Source organism: Hyaena hyaena, unplaced genomic scaffold, assembly GCF_003009895.1.
Source record: "Hyaena hyaena isolate Hyena2069 unplaced genomic scaffold, ASM300989v1 scaffold_1, whole genome shotgun sequence".
NCBI lineage: Eukaryota > Metazoa > Chordata > Mammalia > Carnivora > Hyaenidae > Hyaena > Hyaena hyaena.
In genome coordinates, this window is record NW_024080633.1 from 6,857,821 (window position 1) to 6,883,811 (window position 25,991).

Here is a 25,991-nt window from a genome sequence, read left to right on the forward strand (position 1 = left end):
TTATAAAAATTAAAAAAAAAAAAAAAAAAAAAGGCGTTCCCAAATCTTAGTTGCCTCACCTGTAAAATGGGTGAATTTGGAAACATTACGCGATATCACTGCGGAGAAACCGGGGTGACAAAAACGAACCGGAATCAGCAGCTGGTGGTGGCTGGACAACCCTCTGCCTCGACTAGCACCCACCGGATCGTACGCTTTGCCACGGTGAACTTCGCAGTATGTGAGTCACAGCTGGAAACAAACGAATGCAGGCAGAAAGGCTGGAAAACACACAACGGCCCTCGCCCCGTGTGGCCTCACACGCCCATCACATGACCCGACAGAGCCCGGCCCGCTGCCTACCCTGAGGGCGGGGTCCTCAGACGTCGGCCCCTCGTGGCTCTGGCACCGCTGGCCCCCAGCAGGCGTCCCAAGGCAGAGGGAGAGGGGCCCGAGCCCAGCGACATCCAGGAGGGTCCAGGCCCCGTGCAGGGTCAGAGCCGGCGAGCACGGCGACGCAGGAGCAGCTGGGCCGCGAGCTGCCCCCCGCCCCCCCGTTCCTGCCCCTGGGGCAGACCCCTGGTCCCCTCGCCCTCAGCAGCAGGGGTGACTCCTCACCCCAGGGCTGGGGTCGGGACGGAGGGACCCGCACACGCTTCGCTGAGTCCCGGGGGAGCGTGGGCCAAAGTAGGGCTCCACTGGCCTCAGGCCCTACTTTGGTTACCACTTGTATCTCCTAGAAATATCAGGGTCAAGTCCCAACTCTCAGACTCTGTGACTGTGACCTTATTTGGAAAGAGGACCTATGATCCTAAGTAAATTAAGACGAGGCCATACTGGACTAAAAGGCGGCTCTAATCCAATGACTGGGGTCCTTGAAAGAGGAGGGAAATTTCGGGGGCGCCTGGGTGGCGCAGTCGGTTAAGCATCCGACTTCGGCTCAGGTCACGATCTTGCAGATGGTGAGTTCCAGCCCCACGTGACGGAGCCTGATCGGGACCCTCTAATCCACCCCCCCACCCCTCCCCCGCCGGTTCTCACCGTCTCTCCCTCAAAATCAACTAAAAAAAGAGGAGAGAGATTTGGAGGGACACATAGGGCAGCCAGCCACGTGGGAAGGGACGGCCAGCCACACCGGGATCTCGGAACCCTGCCTCCAGACCACAAAGGGAAGAGATCTCTGCTGTTCGGAGCCCCCACGTTGTGGTCTTTGTTAGGGTGGCCCCAGGACGTGAATACACCCTCCTCAGCCCTGCACCCCCAAACCCTCTGAACCAGCAGAAGCCCCAATGAGCAGCCCCAGGAGGCAGAAGGTATCCATTTCTCCAGCATCTTTATGACGCGAGGACACGGGTCTCACAGCCGGACGCAGGCGGCAGCGCCAGGGCCGCGTGGGGCCGGGCCGACCCTCCCGCTCAGAAGAGTTCCAGGGCGGCTGCCACCGTGCTCTGCCCGAAGATGAAGGTGCCCACGAGCACGGAGGCCACGCCCCACACCTCCAAACAGCACCTGCCGGGCCAATAAACCCACATCAGCACGCGCCCCCCACCTCCCCGAGCTCCGCACAGACCGGCCAAGTGCACGCAGAAGGCCTATCACACGAAGCCAGTAGCGTCACCAATTTGGAAAAAAGTCCGTGGAGCTCTCCCTCACCCGTGGGGACGGGCTTCCAAGACATCGGGCGCTAACGTCCCCAGGCACTTAAACCCACTCACTGCCACTGTCAACTCAGGACTCCGTTCCTCCCTGGCCTTTCATCAAAGCCAAAGCCATGGGGGAGGGAGACACCTTTCCACTCCTTTCCCTTTGGGGGCAACGGGAGGGGGGCTGAAGCTCCCCTGAAAATGACAAAGGAGCAGAAAGCCCGAAGTCACCCACGACGGGGACGGTGGCTGGGCACGAGGGCGCGGTGGCAGAGGTGCTCAGCTTCCTGACGCACCAGCAGCCACCGCACAAAGCTGCTGGACACTTTTCTGGCCCCGTTAACAGAGGCCACAGGACCCGTGTCACGGAAATATGTGTCTAGCAAGGCAGAGTCGTGAACGCCTCTGACGCGGGGGCGGGGAGAGCGTGGGGAATGTTCCGGGGCCTGCAGGGTCCCGGAGCGGCTCTGAGGGATCAGAGGCCCTACAGCAGATCTAGAATTAAAAATACCTTCAAAGCCCACCAGTGAGAACCGTTGTGAGCCTGGATCAAGGCACAAAACCGACGCAGCAGGGCCTTCAAAGGCCACTGCAGGGGACGGGCCGCGCGTAGGAGGCCCCGGGCCATCGCGACCAGCCGCAAGCCCACGTCAGGCTCAGAGGCATCCAGAAAAGCCTTCACCCAGAAGGGAACAGAGCCTGGCCCCCCGCTGTGGGAAACCCAGGCCCGGAGGGAAAGGAGGAGAGGGAGCAGCCTGCAGGGGGCGCCCAAGCCCTCGGCTGCTGTGACGTAGGGGCATCTGCCCTGGGCTGAAATGTGGTCCCCGGAATTCACGTCCACCCCAAACCCGGGAACTTGACCGTATTTGGAAACAGGGTCTTTGCAGATGGAATAAAGTTAAAACTCCGGAGAGGAAGTCACTCTGGGTTTGGTGCGGGCCCGCAGTGAGGTGACAAGTGTCCTTAAGAGACATGGAGGGGCAGCACAAGCCAGGAACACCTCAGGCCGCCAGAAGTAGGAAATGATAAGAACATAAGGGATTCTAGAAACTTCCGAGGGGGCCTGGTCCTGCCGACACCCGGACTGCTGGCGTGTCACCTCCAGAGCCGGGAGAGAAGGCAATTCTGTGCAAAGCACCCCAGCAAGACAGTGTCTCTCTACCTGCCTCGGCCTCAGTTTTCACACCTGTGGAATGGGACGAAGAGCCACGCAGGCCCCTGCCGAGCTATGGTGCCCCGGGTCGCGCACTCCCTTCCTCAGCAGGGTCAGGGTGGGCCCCTCAAGGGCAAAGGGCAAAGGACAGGGCCTCTGTCATGGCACAGGCCAGGTGGGAGATGAGGGCCCTCTACTAGAAAAAGGCGTCCCCAAGTTCTCTTGTCTAGCCCACACGTGGAGCGGGGAGCGGGGAGCGGGGAGGGGTGAGGCCTGGACCCAGTCCGCACGGGTTGAGTCCCGGCTCTGCCCTGACTTGCCGTGTGCCTGCGGACAAGGGTCCGTCCCCTCATCCATGGGACGGGTGTCCCGGTACCGTAGGGAGAGGAGCGAAGGGTGGGCACCGAGGAGGCGTCCGGCCAGGACCCGCCGCCTCGTTCAATGTGTTGCCCTTCCGGCCACACAGCCCGCGCAACACAGGTTCCGGGTGACAGGACCGGCCTGTGCCCTCCTGCAGGTGTGAGTGTGGGATGCAGAGGACACGCGCCTGGCAGCGCCCAGAGCCAGGAAGTCCCGGCACCCACACAGCTCCTGGCCCAGGCCATCACCCCCTGAGGGGCATGGAGGGCCGAGCACAGGCCGCGTGCGGGCCCCAGGGTGGCCGGGGTTTGATTCCCGGCTGGGATGGCCTGTCACTGTGTCCCATCAGCAGGACAACGTGACCTCCGTGGGCCCCGCCACGTCCCCATTCCGCTCGCTCTGAGCCCCTCAAGTGCCCACACCATCACCCTTGTCTGGGGACACTCACCTGACGCGCGGAGCCACGGGCTGGACACCGACGGCACAGATGAGGCACAGACCTGCAATGGACACGCGGGGCCACTCCAGCCTTCGCTGCTGAACCCAGAGCGGCCCTGAGCCCGAGAGCCCGTCCCCAGGGAGCTAGCTCGGCGTCCCCCTAACACCTCGGCCCCCCGAGCCGGTCTCTCGGACGACAAGGACAGCTTCCCTCTGTGCCAGGGTCCCTGGGAGGCCAAATCAAGGGCCAGACTCGGGGGCCTGACGCCTGGGATGCTTTTAACACCTGGCAGCTACGGTTCTTTTCCTTCTTTCACCAGCTCTCCTGGGACAGAAGCCAGACAGCACCTCCCCCATCGAGCCCACGCGTGCCGGCCGGTCCTCTCCAGCACAGGGGGCAGCTGGAACTATCAGGTCCCACCCAAGACACGGGCACCGAACCCAAGTGACCAGCTAGGAATCCTGCAGCAGGCACGGCTGCATCCAGCAGACCCAGCACTCGGCTCTGAAAATGCTTCCCAGAGCCACAGCCAGGGGTACCTGGGGCTCCCGCCCTGAGCGCCGCCTCCTCTGGGAGGCTCCCCGGGCTTTCCAGGCTGGGATAAGCTTCAGGCCTCCTTGACGGGAGCTCCACCCACTCACACAGGGAAGAAACCAACGTTCAGGGAAACCGTGTCCGCCTCCCAGGTCCAGGGACAAGGCAGATGACGATGTTCACGGGGCACCTTTGAACCATGTAAATTTCACGTAACCAAAAGTGTTTTTAAAAAAGAAAATGAGGGGCATCTGGGTGGCTCAGTCAGTTAAGCGTCTGACTTCGGCTGAGGTCATGATCTTGGACTATGTGGGCTCGAGCCCCACGTCGGGCTCTGTGCTGACAGCTCAGAGCCTGGAGCTGCTTCCGATTCTGTGTCTCCTTCTCTCTGCCCCTCCCCCATCTGTGCTCGCTTGGTGCTCTCTCTCACAAATAAACAGGAAGGGAAGGAGGAAGGGAGGGAGGGAAAATGAAACCCCACCCGTGTGCAGCAGCACCGGAGAGTGGACAAGGTCAAGGCTGACCCCGCGCTCCCCGCACCCCCCCGGAGGAGCCTCGGGGCCTCTACCTTCTCACCTGCAGGATGGGGTGGCAACTGGGCCCCCAGCAGGTGCACCCCTCACGGGCCACGGAGATGTTTAACTCAAGGCACGGCACGCGCTGTCCCCAGCCCAGGGCCGGTCAGGGAAGCCGCTGCGGGGCTCCCGCCCTCCAGCCCCTTGAGTCCCCACACGGGGAGGCCGAGCGGAGCGCAGCGGGGGCCTCACCCGGGAAGATGAAGATGAAGAAGGAACTGATCCCGCCGATGATGCCGATGATCTCGCTGAGGCCGGGCAGGAGCAAGGCCATGGCCAGCGTCACGGCGACCCACAGGACGGTCAGCGGCACCCGGACCCACGGCCGCGAGGGCTCCGCCAGGGCCCTGGGCCCACGCGCCCGGCACCAGCTCCTCCAGAAATCCTGCATCACCGACCTGGCGGCCACACCACAGGCGGCTCCAGCCCCGCGCCCGCCCCCACCGGGCGCCCCAGGTCCCCACCAGGCGCCGTTCCCCGAGGACCCCGCCACCCCTCGCGCGGCTCTGTCCACAGCAGGTGCCGACACAGACGGGCCACACGGGGCGTGGTCCGGGGCAGTCTGGGCTCCACCTCAACTCCCCACCTCCGTTTTCTCCTCCCGGGCCCTCACCTCCCCAGGAAGAGCACGATGGGGTAGACGGTCACGATGGACACGCCGAAGAGGGCCCGGGCCACGATGATGACCACGTCGTCACCTGGGTAAGACATCAAGATGTCCGCGGAAACTTCGGTCCCGAAGGTCAGGAAGCCGTACGCTCCTGGGAGGCCGAGAGGGTGGGAGGCCGGGGAGCGGATTAGGAAGGAGCCATGTTGGCGGGAGATGCGGGCTGAAGGCTCCGCGTGGGGAACAGCGTGGACGGCGAGCACCGTGTAACAGAGGCCGCGTCACCGCGGTGTGCTCCGGAAGCTAACATAGCGTGTGTCGGCAAGCTTCTCGGGGGACCATGGTGGTCCACAGTGCCCGACACACCGCGGCGGCCCGAGGGCTTCCCAGGCCAGGGGCTCCGAAGCCCTGGGCAGGAGGAAAGGAGCCGCCCAGCCAGGAGTCGGCCTGAGACCTGGGCCGTGCTGGGGGCCCGCTGTGTGACCCTGAGCAGATTACAGCCCTCTCTGAGCCACACTTCCGCCACCTTTAGAGACCCTTCTGCTTAGAACCCGGGTCCGTGAGCACCCACGCCCGTCAAACCCACAAGGGCATTTTATAAATTGCTACCCAGGTGTCACGCTACATGACCATCGCTATCGTCCCCTGGTCAGGGTGGGGCGGTGGGGTGCACACGAGCAGGGTCTCAGCTCTGCACATCTAGTCGCGAGACCCTGGGCAAGCCTCAGATGCCATCTGAGCCTCAGTTACTCCTCCTGTGAAATGGGGACTTCCCTGTGGGGTCAGGAGCAAACGCGCAAAGCCTTTCGCAGCTGAGCGCGCAGAGAGCACCCCTCAAGCCCCCGCCAGTCGGGTCTCCTGCGCCCCCGCCCGGCTCTGCGGTGCCCCGCGCGGCCTTACCTGTCAGCGAGTAGATGACGCAGCACGCCAGCAGGGACAGCACGGACACCAGGGCCCAGTGGGGGAGGCTCTGGTTGCTCATGCTGCAGTAGATCGACACAGCGGCTTCGTGACACTGCACGGCAGGGGCGCGGCTCAGGGGGCGCTCCGGGACCCCGAGGGCACCCTAAAACCTCCTGGGGCCCCAGAGCCCAGGGAGCCACCCCACGTCCACCGACAGAAGGTCTAGTAGGGAAGCTGGCAGACATCCGTCCGGGGAGTATAACGCAGCACCGGAGAAGGGCAGGCACCACCTCACACGGCACAACCTCACAGCCAGACCCCCAAGCAAGATGAGAAGACGCGTTTCCGTGGACGTCAAGTTCAAGCTACAAGTGAACCGCGCCGCGGCAAGGGTTCTCGACTGCAGCGCCTTTGACCTTTGGGGCTGTTCCGTGCACCGAAGGACGTCGGGCAGAACCCCTGGCCTGGACCCACTGGATGCCAGGGACAGCCCCCATTGTGACAACCAAAAACGTCTGTGGTCTTCGCCCAATGGCCCCTGGGGACAGAACAGCTGCTAGTTGAGAACCACCACTCCTGGAGACAGAAGGGGGCTGCTGTTGAGTGGAGCTTCTGGGGGAGCCAGGAACGTTCTAGATCCTGACTGGGCTGAGAGTGGCATGGGAATAGACGGAGCCATCATTCATAGGATTTGTGTGAACTTAATAATGTCGTGAGTTTTCAATATAAAATACCTGTAGCCAACATGAAGGACTTATATTGACTTGGGGCAGGCTCTGGGCAGTGGCATTTCACAAGCAGCCCAGGAGACCCTGAGTGACACACAGCCAGGGTTGAGAGGCAAGGCTTTATCTTGATGCCCCCCCACGGCTTCCAGACTGTTCTAAGGTTCCTACCACACATCAGCCTCTTTACACACTTCTGATCAAAACCAAACCTGCTGATCACCTCCTCCTGCCCCCTCTCCAGGCTCCCAGGAGCCATGCCTTCCTCACCCACTGAGCTCTGTCACCTCGGTTTCTCCTCTCTGCCTCAGGACATTTGCTCATGCTGGGTCCTCCACCTGGGATTCTCTCTTGGTCTGGCCAGGACCTACCTCTCCTTCCAGAAAGCTCTCCCCAGCAGGACTGACCTCCTCCCTGTGTCCCCACACTCCCCTCGTGAGCACTTCTGGGTTTGCTTGTTCAGCATGTGTTAGCTACGTGAGGGCAAGGACCACATCTCCCTCCCTTATGCCTCTGAGTTCAGGCTGGCACAGAGCCCGGCAAGAGCTGAAGGGGTGACTCAGTTACTCGCCCATCAGCCCACCCAGCAACAAGGAAGCCTCCCCCACCCCAGTCCCCGCTCCCCAGCACTCAAACGCTGCGCTCACAGTCCCACTCGGCACCACGTAACAAGCCGAACATGGCCCCCCACGCTCATGGAGCAGGAGGGGGAGAGGCGCGCCCTCGGGAGCAGGGGAGGGGGCCCACACTCACCCCCCCCCGATTCCCCTGCAGTGACCACATCCAGCCGAGAGCGAGCTCACACACGCCTGTCCAGACACGCCAGGCTGCGGGTGCATCTCCGGCTTTCTGCCCCTGGGCTCTATGACCTTGCAGGAGCCGCTGGCCCGCAGGCTGGCTCAGCCGGGCCGCGGCGGCCTGACCCTTGATAGGAGCGGCCTGACCCTGGATAGGAGCGTCAACCAGTGGAAGCCGAGGGACCTAGGTCCCCGCCTCCCGCACATACCCCCGCAGCCTTCCTGAGGCACATCCGCATGGGTCCCTGGACAGGTCTCCCCAGCTCTGTCTCCTGAGTACACGCCAGCGCCCAGGACCCACAGACTCTGGCACCGCACAAGACGCCATGCGGGGAGCAGGGGGCCGGTCTCGGAGCCACGGCCAAGCGCAGCGGTGGGGAGAAGACACGTGGCTGTGGCAGGACATCATCCAGCCCTCCCTCACGGTCGTGCCGGGTCTCCTGGGCCCCGTTTCTCCCACTTTTACACCAGGGACCGGAGCACAGCTCCCGAGGACGGGGCTGCCCGGCCGGGCCCGCGCTGGGTGCTGCTCTCCGGGCGCTGGAAGGGCAGGCAGAGGAGCACTGGCCTCACGCCCACGGGCCGGGGAGCGGGACGCACGCCGCGCTCGCCGCAGCCGTGGGAGGGTGAGGCGGCCGCCCAGGCCACGACAGGGTGAACCCAGAGCGCATGGCGCTGGGGGGACAGATGCCGCACACGAGGGACACGTGCCGCAAGACCCCGTTGGAAGGAAACGCCCGAAACAGGCAGACGCACAGGGAGAGCTGTGGAGCCAGGGCGGGGGGGGGGGGGGGCCGGGGGGGGGGCCAGCCACAGGCACGGGGCATCGGATGGGCCCCTGCAGGGAATGAGTGAGTCAGCTGCCACGGGAGTTATGCCTCAAGACAGCTGTTTAAAAATAGCCATGGAAGGGGCGCCTGGGGGCTCAGTTGAGGGTCCAACTTCGGCTCAGGTCATGATCTCACAGTTCGTGGGTTCGAGCCCCGCGTCGGGCTCTGTGCTGACAGCTCAGGGCTTGGAGCCTGCTTCAGATTCTGTGTCTCCCTCTCTCTCTGACCCTCCCCTGCTCATGCGGTCTTTGACTCTCAAAAACATTAAAAAAAATTTTTTTTAAAACCAGGCACAGGAAAGTCGCTGGGGGGCGGGGGGGTTGGCCAGCAGGCTGGGAGCGGAGCCCGCACCCCACCTCTGCCCTCCTGAAGGCCCGAGGGACATGATAAGGTGCAGGCTGCCCCCCCCCCCACTGCCCGCCGCTATTCAGTGGAGGGGGAAGGGAGGGGAGAGGGGAGAGGGGAGAGGGGAGAGGGGAGAGGGGAGAGGGGAGCTGTGTGGCCAGATCAGAGCCCCCAAGAACAACAGGAGACTTGCCCTTCCCGCATCACCCCTCCCCCTCCCTCCTACCATCTTCACCCTCAGCTGCACCCCCCATCCCCACATCCTGGCTGCCCTGCCTCTGGCCTGAGCCCCACCCCCACCCCCCACCCTGCAATCCACGGCTTCTCCCAGCTCCCCATCGCTGAAGCCCGTGTCCCTGGAAACCGCAGCCCAGGCCCCGGTTGCTAGGAGAACCGGCTGAGGCAAAGGTGAGGGGGGCAGCCCTTGGAAGCATCTGGAAAGCGGCCCCCACGGCGCGAGCCTGACGCACCATATGGTGCCCGGGTGCAGGAGGGAGGGATGGAGGCCGCGTCCAAACCGCTGACAGCAAAATCAACGCTTTAGATCTTTCAAAATATTGGGCGTGCAAGAAGCAATGTGAGAAATTCCTGTGAGCAGCTTGCTGAGCCCCAGAAGCGAGGTTTCGGCTGATTTATAAGGAAGATAAATGGAAATGTTCCAGGGTTTGGTTTTTTTTTTTTTTTTTTTTCAAAAATGATCCTCAAAGAAAACACAAGATGAAAAGCAGAAACAGGAGCTGGATGACAGAGAAGGGAAGAAAAAGTCTGGCTGGGAGGCACTGCTGTCGGGCTGGACCACTGCCCCTCCCCCGCCCCCCACCGTGAACTCAGTTTTACTCTGGGACCGTTTGGGTGGTGGTGGTTATTCTTAGGACAGAGGCAAATCCTCCCTATAATCAACCATGAAAAGAAAGCTGCCACTGACCACTTCCAGCCAGGAGACTGGAACCCCCTCGAGGGAGGAGCTCACGGCCTCCACCGCACCCCTCCAGCACCGTGTGGGGCGCCCGCCTCACCCCTGAAGTTCACCCACTGCGCCTGGGACCCCTCCCCTCCTCAGCTCACTAGCTGAATGCTGTCCCCTTCACCTGTCGCCTCCCACCATTTCGCAAGCTTCGAGCATCCTGGAAAAGGGCGCTCTGAATCGCCCGGGGCAGGGTGGCCTCAGAAGCCGGTTCCCTGGATGCCACACCCTCCCTCTGTGACACTGTCAGACTCTGCATAGCGTGTCCGGTATGCCACGCCGCCCAGCCCCCCGGCCGCAAGCCTCCTGAGCCAGGATCCTTCCTCTCCAAGGCGCGGGGGGCAGGATCCACCTACATACAGGCGTCCCGTACAAGTGGGTGGTCACAGGTCTCCAGTCACAGTGACAGCCCCGCGAGAATCTTGCAGAGGAGGGAGCAAGTTCTAGATCCCCACCCCGTACCCCGGACCCAGCAAATGTGCTGCTGGTGTTGGCGAGGCCAGGTTCCCAGGTTCAACAGCAATCCAAACCTCACTGAGCCCACAACTGACATGCACCGTTTCCAGAAGACAGCCCATCTCATCCTACAGCAAGTCTTCAACCTTCTTTCCTGACGTTGGGGGGGGGGGGGGCACACTCTCCCGAGGGAGCAGAGGGTCACCACAGCCCTCCACGAAGCCAGGCTCCTCCACACACACGCTGACATTACCTGGAATCCGAAGCAGATTGTGGGGAAGACGCTAAACACGGAGGTCCAGGAGGAGGGGCTGCAAATAGACAAGAACAGGTGTTTCTTAACAGAAAGTTCAACTCCAAACCATCTCCACTTGAAGAGGAGGTTTCAGCAGTACCAGGAAAACGTAACTCAGCCAGGCTGTGAGAGGCGTTTTAATTACCAGGAAAAGGATGCATATTACACGTTGCATCTTTTAAACACAACTGTGCTGACATTGGTTAACTTAACCTTCTCCACGCAGGACGGGGCTAGAAGGAGTTCCCAACTTCCCACTGCGGCTGCCTGTTCCCATCGAGGTTAGGGGCTGGGGCATAGGCAGCATCCATCAAATCCAGCAGGGCAAGGACGGCTTGACCGCTACCCAAGCTGCTGAGAGGACGGAGTACACAGGGCAGAACCTTCAGGTCCAGCCCCCTCAGGGGCCCCCAGCCAGGGCCCCCCCTCCCAGCTTCCTTTGACAAGGAGCTCTGGGTACCAGCCTCCAGCACCTCGGGGGACATAGTGGAGTGAGGTGGAAGCAGCACCTGCTGGCCTTGGTCCCCATCACCTCCTGCCCATTCCTCTCTTCCCCTTCTCAGAAGAATGCTCGTCCCTGCCTCTCTCCCCCACTCCTCTGGACCTAATCCACCTGGGCCCTCACCCCCTTCTCCTGCACTGATGAAGCTCGTCACATCACCAGCAGCTTCCAAGGCTAAATTCCCTGCTGGGACTCGGTCCTGCGGGACCCAGCAACAGCATTTTGGTGGCAGTCACCCCCATCTTCTTGAAATTCTGTTCTCCAACTGCCGAGACCCACTGTCTAACATCCTCTACGCTGGGTTGAATAGCATCCCCCCAACTTTTCCCATTGGGAACCTTGGAACAGAGCCTTATTTGGACATAGAGCCTGTGCAGATGTCATTAGATAAACCGAGATGAGGTCACACTGGAGTGGGGTGGGGTCCTTGCTGGAAGGGGAAACAGAGGCAAGGGAAGAAGATCCTGGGATGATGGAGACGGAGACAGAGGGGCGCGTCTCAGTGCCAAGGGACGCCAGTGATCGCTGGGGCCACCAGAAGCGGGAAGGGGCAGGAAGGAGCCTTTCCTGGAGGCACTAGAGGGAGCAGGGCCCGGCCACACCTTGACTTTGGACGTCTAAACTCAACTGAGATACACTCTGCTCTTCTCAGCCTCCCAGCTGGTGCCCATTGTTTCCGGGACCCCAAGGAAGCTAACCCATCTGCCAGCTTCCCCTCCTTTCCTTCCAGCAGCTCTGCCTCCCGTCCCTAACCTCCCAGTGCTGGACTCAGTACCCCTGGCGCAGAGTACACTTCTCACCCAGGCTGATGGCCTTAAATGCCACCTCTGGGCTGACGCCAACCACGTCTCTCTCTCCAGTTCAGCCCCCTCCTCTCTCTGACCTCCAGACACAAAGGTCTGACAGGTCACCTGACATCTTCATCTGAGATCTCAAAACTGCCTCCACCCTAACACATCCCCACGTGACTTCCTCCCCCGGCCCCCGCTCCTGCCTTATCACCCCAGGAAACCGCACTTTCCCAGTGCTCCAGCCCAACGCTCAGAGTTGCCCCAGCCTCTTCTCCTTCTGATGTCCCGGTTCCAATCCGTCGGCCAAGAAGGGCCACGTAATTTGTGGAGCCTGGTGCAAGATGAACATGGGACCCCTTGTTCAATTAAGAATTTCAGAATGGTGGGGTGCCTGGGGGGCTCAGTCGGCTAAGCGTCCAGCCTCGGCTCAGGTCATGATCTCATGGTTCGTGGGTTTTGAGTCCCGCATCGGGCTCTATGCTGACAGCTCAGAGCCTGGAGCCTGCTTCAGATTCTGTCTCCCTCTCTCTCTCTGTCCCTCCCCCATCATCCTCTGTCTCTATCAAAAATAAACATTAAAAAAATTTTTCAGGATAGTGGGGCACCCTGGGTGGCTTAGTCAGTTAAGTGTCCAACTTCAGCTCAGGTCATGATCTCACAGCTCGTGAGTTGGAGCCCTGCATCGGGCTTTGTGCTGTTAGTGCAGAGCCCACTTTAGATTCTGTCGCCTTCTACCTACCTCACTCGTTCATGCTCCCCGCAAAAAAAAGGTTAAAAAAAAGGGGGCGCCTGGGTGGCTCAGTCAGTTAAGCATCCGACTTCGGCTCAGGTCATGATCTCACGGTTCGTGGGTTCGAGCCCCATGTCGGGCTCTGTGCTGACAGCTCAGAGCCTGGTGCCTGCTTTGGATTCTATCTCCGTCTCTCTCTGCCCCTCCCCTGCTCACGTTCTGCCTGTTTCTCTCTCAAACATAAATAAAACATTAAAACAAAGAACTTCAGGATGGCAACAGCAGGACATTAAAGCAAGCACAGGGCCCTCTGGGTGACGATACCGGTCACGTACCCCCAGAGCCGGTCCTGGCATGGTCCTGGCACAAGCAGATCGGGTTTCAGCCCTGCTGCACTCAAAATCCTGCAGCCTTCCCAGCAAAACCCGAGCCCTCACCGCCACCCCGCATCTCTACAGGGCACCCCGCCCCTCCCCCGCTCTCGGCCTCACCCAGGCCGGGGGAGAGGAGGGTCGAGGTGCCACACCGGCCGCCACCCATTCCTGCTCAGGCACCTGCGCCTAGCTGGCCAGCTCTGCTGTCCCCATGCTGTGCGGACACGTCTGCCAACAGCCTAGGAGCCCCAGCCCGGGGGGCTTTTAGTGCTCATCTGTCTGTCTGTCTGTCCCCGGCCCTTGCGAGGAATAGCTGAGTCCGTCCTGAAGAAGGAAAGGGGCCTTCATCGGGCTCTGCGGAGTCAGAGATGTGCAGGGTTTCACGGGGAGGGGCCAGGGCTCTATGCAAACCACGGGGAGGAGGGTTCCCTCCTCCAGGGATTCCTGCACAGCCCCCCGGAAGCCAGGACCAGCCGCCCCCTCCCACTCACCTCTGCGCAGGGTGGGACTCACGAACGAGGCCTTGGGGCCCCATGTAGTACTGCGCCACGATGACCAGGGCCAGGTAGCAGGCGGCCAGCGTGCCTAGGATGCTAACACAGGCGGCGCACAGCGTTAGCGGCCTGCAGGGGATGGCTGAAAGGTCACGGGGCCGCCAGCCCTGCCACCGAGAGCCTGGGGTGTCACACAGAGCACAGTCGGAGGGCCAGCTCTGCCCACACTGGCCAGGGGTTGGGCAAGGTCCTCACTGCTCTGAGCCTCAGTTTCCTCATCTGTGCAATGGGGACAGCAGGAGGATGGTTCAGGCCCAGGGGTCAGGTGGGTCGAGTTCCCGACCAGGCCGACATCCGACAGCTACAGCAGCTTCAGGAGCTGCCATTTCACCAACACGACAGGCGTTCAGATGTGGCCTCCACGTCGGGACGCCTTCGGCTCGGCCACACCGCAGCGCCGTGTGCCCCTGACCTCGCTGATGGGACAGGGGAGCCAGGGCTAGAGGCACCGAGGGGACTGGGTGTCCTGCGTGTCGTCACTCGGTCCCAAGTTCTCAGGTGAAAAGTCTACTGCCGTTCACAACGCGACAGGGGAAGGCAGGGCGCAAATTCAGATGAGTACTTTTGAAAAAACCAAGTCTGACAAAAGTATACACATATGGGCTCCTGGGGGAGTCAGTCGGTGGAGCGTCCGACTCGGGCTCAGGTCATGATCTCACGGTTCGTGGGTTCGAGCCCCGTGTCGGGCTCTGTGCTGACAGCTCGGAGCCTGGAGCTGCTTCCGATTCTGTTTCCCTCGCTCTCTGACCCTCCCCTGCTTGCTCACTCTCTCAAAAAACAAACATTAAAAAAAAAAAAAACACAAAGCTTCAGACCATCAGATGAAACACAAGTGTGTGTGTCTGGGGTCTCCCCATGCCTGTGCGTGTGAACCGTCCGTAATGATTCACAGAACTGCAGCCACGTCAACACAGACAGCAGTTTTGTGCTCGGTTTTCCTTCACACATACATGTGATCAGTATCACTTCCTGTCTTTTTTCTCTTCTCCTAGTGGGAGGTCCAGAGCTGGCCGCCCCAATCCCCGGTGGGGAGAACCGCCCCCCCGCCCCCCCAGATGCTAGCGGAGGTGGGGATCCGGTCGGAGCCGCTGCCCAGGTAGGAAGCGTCTGCAGACCCCGTACCTGGTGTACTTCTGGAACCCGATCTCGTGCGGGACGGACAGGGGCAGGATGACCAGCATGGAGAGCAGGGACAGTGTGAGGCGCTGGTCCACGTACCACGGCTGCGGGGCCGGGGGCGCGCTGGGCAGCAGGAAGTCACACACTGGTGGGGGGGGGGCAGGGACCACTCAGAGCTGCGCCCAACCTCCCCCTCCCCCCAGGTCAGAGCCCCAGCCACAGGGTTCCCTGCTCCGGGTCGGGCTGGGGTTGGCCGTGGCCACGGAGTCTGCTTGTCCCAAGCCACCACGGGGTGGGGGAGGAACCTGCACACAGATTCATTCAGCAGCCATTCGGGGAGCTTTGCCCGCTGGGCCACAATCCGGCGTGGTCCTGCCCTTGAGCACCTGGGCCCTCATCTTCTTATAGAAAATCCTTTTTTTTTTTTGTTCAGGAGCCCCGTGGGCATGCGGGGTGGGGGGTGCAGGGTGGGGGCTGGTACTGGGAGCCCGAGCCATGGTAAGCTTCCCCCAAACAGTGGCTGGGAGCGGAGGAATGGTTCACCAGCCACTTGGGGACACTTGCTGTGCTGTACGGTGACCTTCCTTCATTCACCAGACGGAAGCCAGCCGTGCGTACAAGCGAAGGCCTTCTCAGAGTAGCTTGTTTCTACAGAACATCTGCCAGGTTGGGGGGCAGCGACCCCGAGGTGGCTCTACACAGGCACCAGGCAGGAGCGCGAAGCAGGCGTTCCGGGCCACAGAGACCCGGGAACACACGCACCCAGAGGTGCACAGAGACCTCGGGGGGAGGGGGTGTGAGCCCGCACCTGGGAAGGGGCATGAGCCCCGCTTTTCCCTCTGCAACACCTCAGCCCAGATCCCAGCTCAGATGTCTGAACTCCAGCAGTCCCTCCTAAGCCCTCGCTTTCTAGAACATTCCTTGAGGTCTTTCAGCACCTGTCACTTCTAGGTCATCTGTACCCACGTCACACAAGGACACCAAGCACCCCAACCTCCACAAGCACCCCCGATCTTTATTTGGCCCTCCTGCCAAGAAGCCCGGACTTGCCTGCAGAGAGACACACCCCTGGCTACCTATCCCGAGCCTGTGGAGGAGGTCCGTCCCCTCACAGATGCCGGGTCACCCCAGCTGCCCTCCTGCTGAGCCTGAGGGCAGCCCCAGAATCCTTCTCCACACTGCACCGCCACCAGGTGACCAGAGGCAAAACCAGGTATGACCTCTACTTGACACCGGCAGGCAGGGCACTTCTGTACCCCTTTACCCAACGAACCACCAGGTTCAGATTTACCAACCTCCCTGCTTTTCCCGATAAAATCACTCCCTTCCCCAAATCAGGGGCACCTTGAACTTCAGTACCGCCAGCACTGGGGGCCTTCTCTGTGGTTCAGGTGACAGAACAGAACAAATCGCAAAATGGGACAGTGAAATCCAACCCTATCGCTAATTAACACTCCAATTAAATCCGGAAACCGTCAGGATGATACAAACGCCAGGCTAACGCTAATCTGAAGGACGCTGGAAAGGCTAGATTCGTGGCAAAGAAGATGGACTTGAAGGCCAAGAATTACCAGAGACGATGGTTCGTGCTAATAAGGGGACAATTCACGGGTGTGAACCTGTGAACTTCAAACCCCAGGAGGCAAAAGTTGACAGAATTCAACGGTCAAATACACAAACCCACGAACAGCTGATTTTAATGCTCGTCTTTCAAGAACCGATAGAAAAAAAACACTTGAAAAAACAACCAGGGAGGCTCGAGGATCTCATCAAAGCTGAGGAGCACCTGGAGCGGATGTAGCGTTCTAGAACCACACGCCCCACCACTGAATGCACGTCCCCGAAGGGCGCATGGAACGCCACCAGGATTGACCACGTGGGGGCCAGGAGCCCGAAACCCCCCCGAGTGTGTTCTCCGACCGTGGCACAACTGAGGCAGAAACCAGACAGGGATTTAGGAAGCTCCCAAGTAACTGGAAACTGAACCATGCAAGTAAACAACCCCGAGTCAAGGAAGAAATCCCAGCAAGAATTAGCAAGTATGTTGAACGGAACCAAAACGAAACCTACGGAAGCGGGTAGGACGCGGCTAGCGCAGTGTTTGCAGGGAAATGGTCAAGGGGGGCCTGGGCTCGGTCCTGGATGTCCGTCCCCAGATTCAAGGGGTTACGGCTTGCTCTCCAAAGGGGCTTCTTTGCAGCTGGGCTTCCCTACCTGTAAACTGGACTGTCCCCGCTGGCCGTGCGCACAGCCCCGCCCCCTCCACGGCCCCCAGGGTGCCGCTAATTACCACTCCCTCTGCCACGACTCAAGGCGCTCAGGCACGGCCTTGGCCTCTGCTGTCCCCCCAAGGCCCCACCCAGTGCCCACGTCCCGAGCATTGACCAGAAGACCCCCCAGGAACCCCCCCCCCCCACGTCAGTACTTACGCTTCTCCAGCTGGTCCCCAATCACCCTGAGGAAGGCCACGGAGATCATGAGCAGGTTGACGATGAAGCAGGCCTCACACAGCTTCCCCAGGGCGGGGCCACACAGCCCTCCAACCACACCCTGATAGGTTGTCTGGCCGCTGATGGAGGCGGCGTAGCCCAGGATGACCAGCCCGCTGATGAGGAAGACCAGGGACACCTGCGGAGCGGGACCGTGGGGCCAGGGGGCACCCGGTGCCTGCCACCGGAGCCAGCTGTCCCTCGGGCCTTCTGTTTTTAATCGAGTAGGTTCTGTGCCCGACAGGGGGCTAGAACTCACGACCCTGAGATCAGGAGTCGTACATGCTCCATGCTCTACCGACTGAGCCAGCCAGGCAGCCCAGCCCCTCGGGACTTTGATACCACTCTCCACCAGGCTGGTCACCCACAGAGGCCACCTGCAGACCGGGGACCTCTACCCGATGTGCCACCAGGCTCTCCCCTGCCCAGAGACCAGAGCCACAGGGTAAGCGACAGTCGGGGCCTCTCGTATGCACCTGAGATTCTCACTATCCTGCCCCAGCTGGATACGTGAGGCATCAGAAACCCCGAGAACCTCCACTACTCTCCTAAAAGCCCCCGGGTTGTGGGTTAAGAGAACTGAATTATCAGAAGAGCTACAGCCCACCCACTTGCACACCCCGACCCGTGAGGGCCGAGAACACACCACCGTGCCCCGGGCTCTCTCCTGTCCCGTCCCCAGAAGAAACCCCTGACCCATCTCCCCATGGCTACCTATTTTCATACGCTGGCCACTACACAGGCTAGGACCGGGCAGTTTCCCGCAGGACAGAAAAGGCCCCGTGGCCATGATCAGCTGATCGCCTTAGAAAAGCATGGAAGGTCAGGTCTGTGGACAAGCCTACCCCACAACAGTTGCTAATCCTCGGGAACAGAATCTTTGCAAATAAAATGAAGCTGTGCTAATGAGCAGCCCTTCTCCGTTGGGGCCGTGCCGCCCTAGCCTTTCTGGGAAGGGAATTCAGGCTGCACCTGCCACTGGCGGGACGTCTGGGACGGGGCAGGGGGCCTGGGCTGGACGGTGGGGGTGGGGAGGTCACAGCACCTTACACCCCATCCGGCTGCACGCAGGGCTCAACCTGCATCATGGAGCTGTTATCGGCCGCAGAGGAGCCAGTGGGCCAGGGGACGGCTCGGTGAACATGGGTCACTTGATGCAGGCACCTGCGAGGCCTCTACCTCCCCCCTCACCCCCCAGCCTAGGGGTGTTCTCCTCCCGGGGCTGTGGCGGGGTGGCCCTGGCCCACGGCAGCTGAGCACAGAGCCGACCCAAAAGTCTCCAAGGGGTCGTACCTACGGCAGGCAGCTCCCCACGAGGGATGCTGAGAATCCCCGCCCGGATCCCACCCCAGGGGACCCCCCCCGCCCCCCAAACGCTCCGCACATGCTTACCAGCTCCACCAGGAAGGCGGGGGTCAGCCCACCCGCCTTGAAGAAGGCCCAGGGGAAGTTGAGCAGGCCGGCCCCCAGCGCGGATTTCAGGAGGATGAAGACGGCCCCCAGCGAGGACAGAGAGGGGCTGGCGGCCGCGGGGCCCGGCTTCTCCGCGAGGCCAGGGCTGCCGCCCGTCGGCCCCTCCATGGCTAGAAGCAGCAGCGGGGTGGGGGGAGGCGCCGTCTCCATGCTGCCTTCCTGGCTGTGACAGCCCTCGCTCCCCAAGTCAGAGTCACACGTCTGTCCCAGCGGCCCCACGCCACGGGCTACCTCGCGCTGCCCCTTTCGGTGACCCGTTCCCAGGCCCCGCGGCCTCGGCTTATCCTCACCAGGGGACCCCCTACTCCGTCCGCTCCCAAGCCCCGACCCCAGCCCCTTGCCCTTACCCGCAAATCCAGACTTCAAGGTGAGATGGTCATCAGCCATGAGGGACAGGGCTCAGGCTCGCTCAAGCGGGTTCAGCTGCATTTCTGGGGTCCCACTGGGGGAAGACGGAAAGTTCTAGCTGTGCCAGAGGTGGGGAAACGATTTGCCAATCAAGGGAGCCCTAGAGAACCTGTGTTGGGGTCATCCCAACACCAAGGGGGACAAGGACAAGAGTTGCAGCTTCTACGACTCCCAGCCTGGGGGGGGGGGGAGGAGGTTGGTCTTAAGATGCCCTCCCCTCCCCCACCCGGGTGAAGGCCCCTCCCAGGAGGCGGGGCTTCCCTGGCTGCTGAGGGTCTGATGGAGGGCGGCTGGGAGAGCAGGAGGGGCAGGCCGGTCACCCAAGGACCCGGGCCCAGGATCCCTCTCTGAGGCCCCCGGTCTGAGGGAGGGGCTTGGAGAGAGCTCGGAGCTCAGCTAGAGCATGTGATCTCTCCAAGCCTCGTTTCCACCTACAAAGGGGTCCGTGTGCCCACCTTTCAGTACACAGTGGCTGCAGGCTGCTGTCGACTCAAGGGCGTGCAAAGGCCCAGGCGGTCAGCGGGCCCTCCGCCCCTGAAACGAATGTGCATGTGAATCACCCGCGGTCTTGTCCGAAGGCAGATTCGAATTCAGGGTCCCCTCAGCGGAGCCAAGATTCCACGTCGCTCCCAAGGTTCAGGGAGGCGGGTGTCGCTGGTCTGGACCGGACGTCGAGTAGACACGGCTTCTCTGACCTGCTACACTGTCAGCTGAGATGAGAGAATAGGAAATTGTCCTAGTCTGGAAAATAGGAGTCCACGAAGGTCCCATCTGGAACTCAAACGTGAATCTGCTTACTCCCGGCACCAGGTTCGAGTCCTCTTGAGGGCGTGTTACAACCCAGCGGTTCCTGCCTCAGTGGGTCTGGGGCGGGGTCTGAGACTGCATTTCTCGGCAGCTCCGCGGTGATGCTGGTCCAGGGGCCGCCTCTGGAGGAGTGTGGCTTTCATTTCACCATTGCCGGGGCCGGGGCCTCACCCATCAGTCCTTATCTGGCGGCCGCCAGATCAGCACCCAGGCCTTTCCTCCGTGTGGTTTCCAACGGTCTCAACCCCGACTGTGCCACCAGCAGACTGTTTAGGTCTTTGCAGGCTCCGCGCAGGGCACCGAGGGCATGATGGACCTGCCGAGTGGTAGCTTGGAGGGCGGAAACGGAGCCGGGAGTGTGGCCCAGGAGCGCACGGCCGGCCCCCGTGTCAGACGCCACCAAGTGAGCAATGCTGGGAACCGGGCCCCGCAGCCCAGGCGCCTGAGTCCTCACGGCGAATCCCGAGGGGGTGACACCGTCGTGCTCCGCACACAGCAGGCACAGCAGGTGGGAGGAGGGGGCTCAGAACGGGTCGGCTGGCAAGTGCCCGGCCTGGGGTTCGACCCTGGGGGCATCACCCCCAAACTGGCTGCCCGACTGCCAGTGCACAGGGCGGGAGGTGCTGAACCAGTGAGTGAGCACAGCATTCCAGAAGGGAGAAGGTGTGACTTCCCCCCGCGCAGGAGTCTCCTGAAGTTGCCGGAACAAACTCACAAACTGGGGGTTTCAGAGTCATGGGAATTTATTCTCTTGCGGTTCTGGATGCTGGAAGCCTGAACCTGAGACATGGGCAGGACCGCCCTCCCTGCAAAGGCTCCAGGGCACGGTCTCTCCTGCCTTGGCCGCGCCCCTCCAGGCATCAACTCCCCGCCCTCTCCTGTTCAAGGGAAGACACCTGCCCCGGAGTCTGAGCCCACTCACATATTCCAGAACGATCTCATCTCCAGATCCTTTCCTGATTGCACCTGCCAAGTGAAAGACTCATTTTCCAAATAAGGTCACAGCCACAGGCCCCAGGGCACACTGCTCAGCACAACAGGGGCCTCTCTTCAGCCCAGTGCTCCTCACGTGGCTGGGGTCCGAGTGCGTTCTCATCTGACGCACACAGAGTACCAGCAAGTCAAAGGTGGAGAGAGAAGGGCTCCATTTTGGAGGAAGAGTCGACCTGCGAGGAGACCAGCACCAGACACAAAGAGCCAGGGTCCAAAGGGTGGGGAGGGGTGACCACGAGACCCCAGCTGCAGGAAGGCTCCCTGGAGGAAGGTGAAGCGGGGGAGGGAGGCATCAGGGGAACAGGGAGTCCCTGTGTGAAGGCTCAGCCAGGGGCCCTGGGAAGGCCTCGGTGTTCTGGGGTCCCCCAGGGTAGAGACCCGGGTCGACCACCCGGGAAAGGCCGTGCTTGCTGACCAGGCGTTTCAAGCCCACCTCTTCCTTCGGGGGGGGGGTTCCAAAAACGCAAGGAGGTCATGGCCCGGCTGGGGAGGGAGCCGGGCACCAGCAGGGGCAGCTGGAGGGCACAGACCAAGCCCAGTTCGTGCCTCAAAATCTGCCCCGCTCTGACCATCCACCGCGTCCACCCCACCCACCCCCGTCCACCTCACCCACCCCGAGGCAGAGAGAGATTTATCGCCCCGTCACCATCCCCCCCCCAGCAGCTGGCTTTGTACACCCTAATCTGGGCCTCCAGGTCCCCGCCTGGATACCTCATTAGCTGCCCATTAACGTGCATGACTTAGAAATTGGCCACCAGGCTGTGAAATTCCACCCAAAGAAGAAAACCTCTTAGTTCTGAGGCGCTTTGATGTGCGCTCCCTGCCGGCCCCCTACGGCTGCCCTGACCTTTGTGAGCTGTGGAGAGGCGCCCTGGGGGCCCCATCTGCGTGGGCGGGCGGCTCTGGTGCACAAGGGAGCCGGCGAGGTGGCACACTGGCGCCTCTGTGGGCCAGGCAGGCGGCGGCTCGGCCCGGTGCCCACGTGCGGGAGCACCTGCCATCCGCGGGAGCATCTGTCAGGGTCCTGCTTCCTTTCTCCACAGAGTACGGGCCGCTGGACAAGTTCAGAACTTCAAGGAGAAAGCCACCTTGTTTGTTTCCCCGGACCCATTAGAATGTTCTGGAAGACAGATGAGGGCAGGTCCCAGGAGCCAGAGTCCCTGGCTCCCTTTGTGCACTGGCCCTGTGGCCTGGGCCTCGCTGGGAGCACCTATGAAATGGGATCAAAGCAGACCCCACCCCACAGGGCTGCTCGGAGGACTCACGAGAACACTCTGGGCTCTCGGCACGGAAGTGAGAGGTGTGTGTGGCAGGGGGTGTGGCAGGCTCCACTGTCGCGACTGACTGGTCTTTACCTGGGCCTGATTCTGAGCTTTTGGAACCGTGTTCTGAACCCCGGCCGCACGTGAATGTGGGAGGAACTCTTCAAACGGCTCACGTTGGTCTGGGGCGGGGCAGGGTGGGCATCTGGGCTTCCAGAAAGCTCCCCAGGAGCCACTGAGGCAAGCAGGGACCCCGTGTCACCTGTGCTCCTGAGCCCGCAGCCCCTCCTTGCCCCAGGGTCTGCGGGGCCTGGGGCAGCTTAACAAGTGCCTGCCGGCTCGTGGCCTTGCAATGTGGCCTTGCAAGGGCAGCTCCACCTGCGGCAGCTAACCGAGCAGCCAGTCCTCCCGTGCAAATGGCCTGCGGCTCAGGGACAGAGAACCCAGCGTGGCCAGTGGCGTGATGGCCCATGACGACATCCTCATCTGGACCCCAGGGTCCGAGAATACACGAACGGACACGCACAAGGGACCCGGTAGGGGAGAGGAGGTTAGGGGCCTCGAGACGGCGCCAGTGTCCTGCCTAAGCCAGGTGGGCTGGGCCCAAGTACCCTCTAGAAGCCGGAAAAGGCCTGGAAACGGACTCTCCCGGGAGCTTCCGGAGCGAACCAATGCCGCCCACAACCGAGTTTAGCCCGTGGGACGGATTCTGGCTTTGTGGCCTCTGGAACCAAGGGAGAAACGCTCTTTTCAGCAAAGCTTCGCAGAAACGTGTTACAGCAGCAGCAGGAAAGGGACCCACCCAGCACCCCGAGTTCAGACGGCTGTGCCCCTGAGGCTGGAGGACCCCCGCCCACGCTCCTCTGCAGAGTAGGGGCTGGGCCTCCAGGTGACAGTCTAAGTCCTGACAACGTAAAATCCACCACCTTAACCCACTTAGAAGTGTGTGGCCGGGCGGGGCTGGGCACGGCACATTCAACGTCGCGCAAGGACGGTTCCAGGACACTGTCATCCCCCAGAGGAAACCCCTTTACCCCTCAACGGTCACTGCCCCCACCCCGCCCCCACTAGCTTTCTGTCCCTGTGTTTGCCAGCTCCGGAGCCACACAATTTGTGGCCTTTTATGTCTGGCTTCTTTCACTCAGCATGACCGTTTCCAGGTTCATGATCAGTACTTCGTTCCCTCTGTGGCTGAGCACCGTTCCGGCGTGTGGACGGGCCACATTCCGTCACCTGCTCACCGGCCAACACACACGTCTGCCTCACTGTCTGCTTCCGGCTCCGTGAGCAGCGTGGCCGTGGACGGCCATGTGCACACTCTGCTCCAACACTGGTCTGCAGTTCTGTCAGCTCTACGCCCAGCAGTGGGACGGCTGGGTCCTCTGCTTGTCTACCCCGGGGAGCTTTTAAAACCAGCTGCTAAGCTCTTCCCAGGAAGCCTGTAATATGGTAGGTCTGGGGCAAGGCCCAGGAACCTGCATTTCTGAGACACTCACCTGCACAGCCCTCGAGTCACCTGCAAACGAAAGCAACATCCTGTGTGTTCCTGTCCGCTTACGTGGATAGTACTGTTAAAAAAAATTTTTTTTCTATTTCTCTGGAAACTTCTATCTAATCTATTTACGAGAATCCTGGACTCCATCTTGTGTCCAGCAAACCTAAAGCTAAGTAGCACCCCCGTTATTACCAGGAAGTGGGCATCCTTCCTGCCACGGGAAATGGGCAGGAGCCTGGTGTTGAGGGGCCCTGGTCTCGCCCTGGTCTCCTCACCTGAGAAACGGTGGTGAGAACATCACAGGGCGGCTGGGCCCCCAGGTCGCACAGCGTGGGGTGCCCAGTGGCTCCATCAGTTGGGCGTCCGACTTCGGCTCAGGTCATGATCTCGCGGTTCGTGGGTTTGAGCCCCGCATCGGGCTCTGTGCTGACAGCTCGGAGCCTGGAGCCTGTTTCAGATTCTGTGTCTCCCTCTGTCTGCCTTTCTCCCACTTGTGCGTGTTCTCACGCTCTCAAAGATAAATAATCTTAAAAAAAAAAAAAAGACAGGCCGAGGCCAGAGTGCGCCCTTGGCTGGGGCAGATGCCCTCGGGGCTGTCGTGTGTGGGGCCTCCTCCTGGGGGAGCCCCGCATGGTTACGGGCACGTGCAAGACCTCAGACCCTGGCGCCCCTCACATGGGTGGGGCTGAGGGTGACAAAGGGACACCCAGCTGTCCCTGTTCCTGCTCCCCTCCACACAGCGCCTGCCTGGCTCCCGCAAGACCGCACGGTCAGGAACGAGCCTGCCCTGTCGGGGACCCCAGGGCCCCAGTGCACTCCCAGGTATATCTGTGGCTGCGGTGAGCTGACTGCCGTTTCTGTTGTTTTGAAGATGCGGGGGTTCTCTGGGCCACCAGCCTGGGCCCACAGCCCTCACGCGCGCCTGTCACCTCGGAGTGCTCTGTCGTTGACCACACCGGACAGAACCGAGTGCGGCTTGGGGACAGGCCTCCCGTGGACCCTGCAATCCCCAGGGCGACCGCCAGACAAGGCCTCTTCCAGGGCAGGGCCTGTTTCCGGGGTCCCATCTGCTGGTTTTCAGTCCCTTTCTGGGTCAGTGCTCCCCTCCTCCGAGAACTCCCTCAGCTCAGCGCCTCCCCCGCACTTGGCCCCCGCCGTCCTTCCCGGGCTCTGGTCAGGGCACTGAGCCTCTCTCTTCGGGCTGCCCTCCCCAACTCCCCCCCAAGCCCCTGGCTGGGCCTGAAGAGGAAACGAAGGCAGAGTGAGCCTGGCACATGGTGCCCGACGCTACCCCTCAGGCTGGCAGACAGGCGAGGACCCCCCCCTTCCTCGCTGGTACGTTACGCCCCGAACAACCCAGCACTTTCGGCAGGCAGACCACGGAACAGGCTGCCAGCTCGGGGGCACCGCCATCCGTGCCCAGGGCAGCAGGACGCTGTGAGACCAGCCTGGACTTGAAGGCCCATGACAGTCTTCGTGTGGTCGCTACTGAACTTCACCTTCACCTTGCTACGTCAGCCCCTTTTCAGGTTCCCTGCTTGGAGCTGGTCCCTAAAACTCCTGCTATGCCAACAACTCTCTGTTTGTGACTTGGCCTCAGTGTGTGGTCTGCGTCCATGCCTGTCCAGTCCCGCCTACGGGACCCCGCGCCCAAACCTAAACCATACCCGCGTGCGCCCTGAGACAGCCGCGAGAGCGCCCGATGCTGGGCTGGCACGGCCCGCCCCGTCTAAATGCAGGTGCCGGCCTCGAAGGCCAGGGGAGGCGTCCTGGCACCAATAGGGAAGGCTGCCGGGGCCAAGTTCCACCTTCCCGGGACGAGACATCCCCGTGCCCAGAGACGGGCGCACCCAAGGCCTTCAGCCAGCGTGGAGACTAACCGTCCCGGCTCGGCACTCTGGGGTCTAGCACCTCTCCCACAACCACATCGGCCCTGGTGTTAGCACGCTGCAAAAGAGATGGAGAGAGCGTCTAAGCCACAGAGGCTTCTCTAATTCAATCATTAGCTAACAGACTCCAGATTTGAGGCTTCTCTGGAAAAGCCCAACGATGTGCTGTCCCTGCGACAAGGCCTGGGTGTTGCGGCCAGTCCCAGCTCCCGCGGCCTGTGTCTCAGGCCGAGCCATGGCCTCGTTCCCAGGTCCCTTCTGCCTGGGCCTGCGGATGAAGACGGGCCACGACCCCGGCTCTGACGGTGCTAAGGCGCAGGGAACAGGTGGGGGACCAGAGGCCCCATAACAAACAGTTGCACAAGCCCCTTGTTCTGACGCGCCCAAGCCACCCCCAGGTCACTGCGCATCCGGGGACGCAGGCTGCCGTATGCTAAGTGCTTCTGCCCGTGAGGCGGCTTGGGGCAGAGGGCTCTGTGGGGCCCTAAGCAAAGCCTCCA

General features: G+C 61.6%; 1 protein-coding gene across 3 annotated transcripts in view; it reads right to left on the reverse strand.

Annotated features, from left to right (window-relative positions):
- SLC38A8 (solute carrier family 38 member 8) overlaps positions 1-19,688 on the reverse strand; it is a 19,817-nt gene extending 129 nt beyond the window's left edge. Inside the window, exons 1-13 of one of the 3 annotated variants that reach the window (XM_039227175.1) lie at positions 19,501-19,688; positions 18,985-19,079; positions 18,557-18,747; positions 17,105-17,303; positions 14,679-14,820; positions 13,494-13,595; positions 10,564-10,621; positions 6,191-6,305; positions 5,297-5,444; positions 4,876-5,081; positions 3,584-3,635; positions 343-1,488; positions 60-231 (exon numbers count right to left, since the gene is read on the reverse strand). In XM_039227175.1, the coding sequence (XP_039083106.1) occupies positions 1,395-1,488; positions 3,584-3,635; positions 4,876-5,081; positions 5,297-5,444; positions 6,191-6,305; positions 10,564-10,621; positions 13,494-13,595; positions 14,679-14,820; positions 17,105-17,303; positions 18,557-18,747; positions 18,985-19,024 (1,347 nt within the window). In that variant the 5' untranslated portion in view covers positions 19,025-19,079; positions 19,501-19,688 and the 3' untranslated portion in view covers positions 60-231; positions 343-1,394. Of the gene's footprint in view, positions 1-59; positions 232-342; positions 1,489-3,583; positions 3,636-4,160; positions 4,299-4,875; positions 5,082-5,296; positions 5,445-6,190; positions 6,306-10,563; positions 10,622-13,493; positions 13,596-14,678; positions 14,821-17,104; positions 17,304-18,556; positions 18,748-18,984; positions 19,080-19,500 lie in introns of those variants that run through there. The other 2 variants (XM_039227179.1, XM_039227185.1) reach the window with 2 other exon arrangements.
- Positions 19,689-25,991: the final 6,303 nt, after the last annotated feature.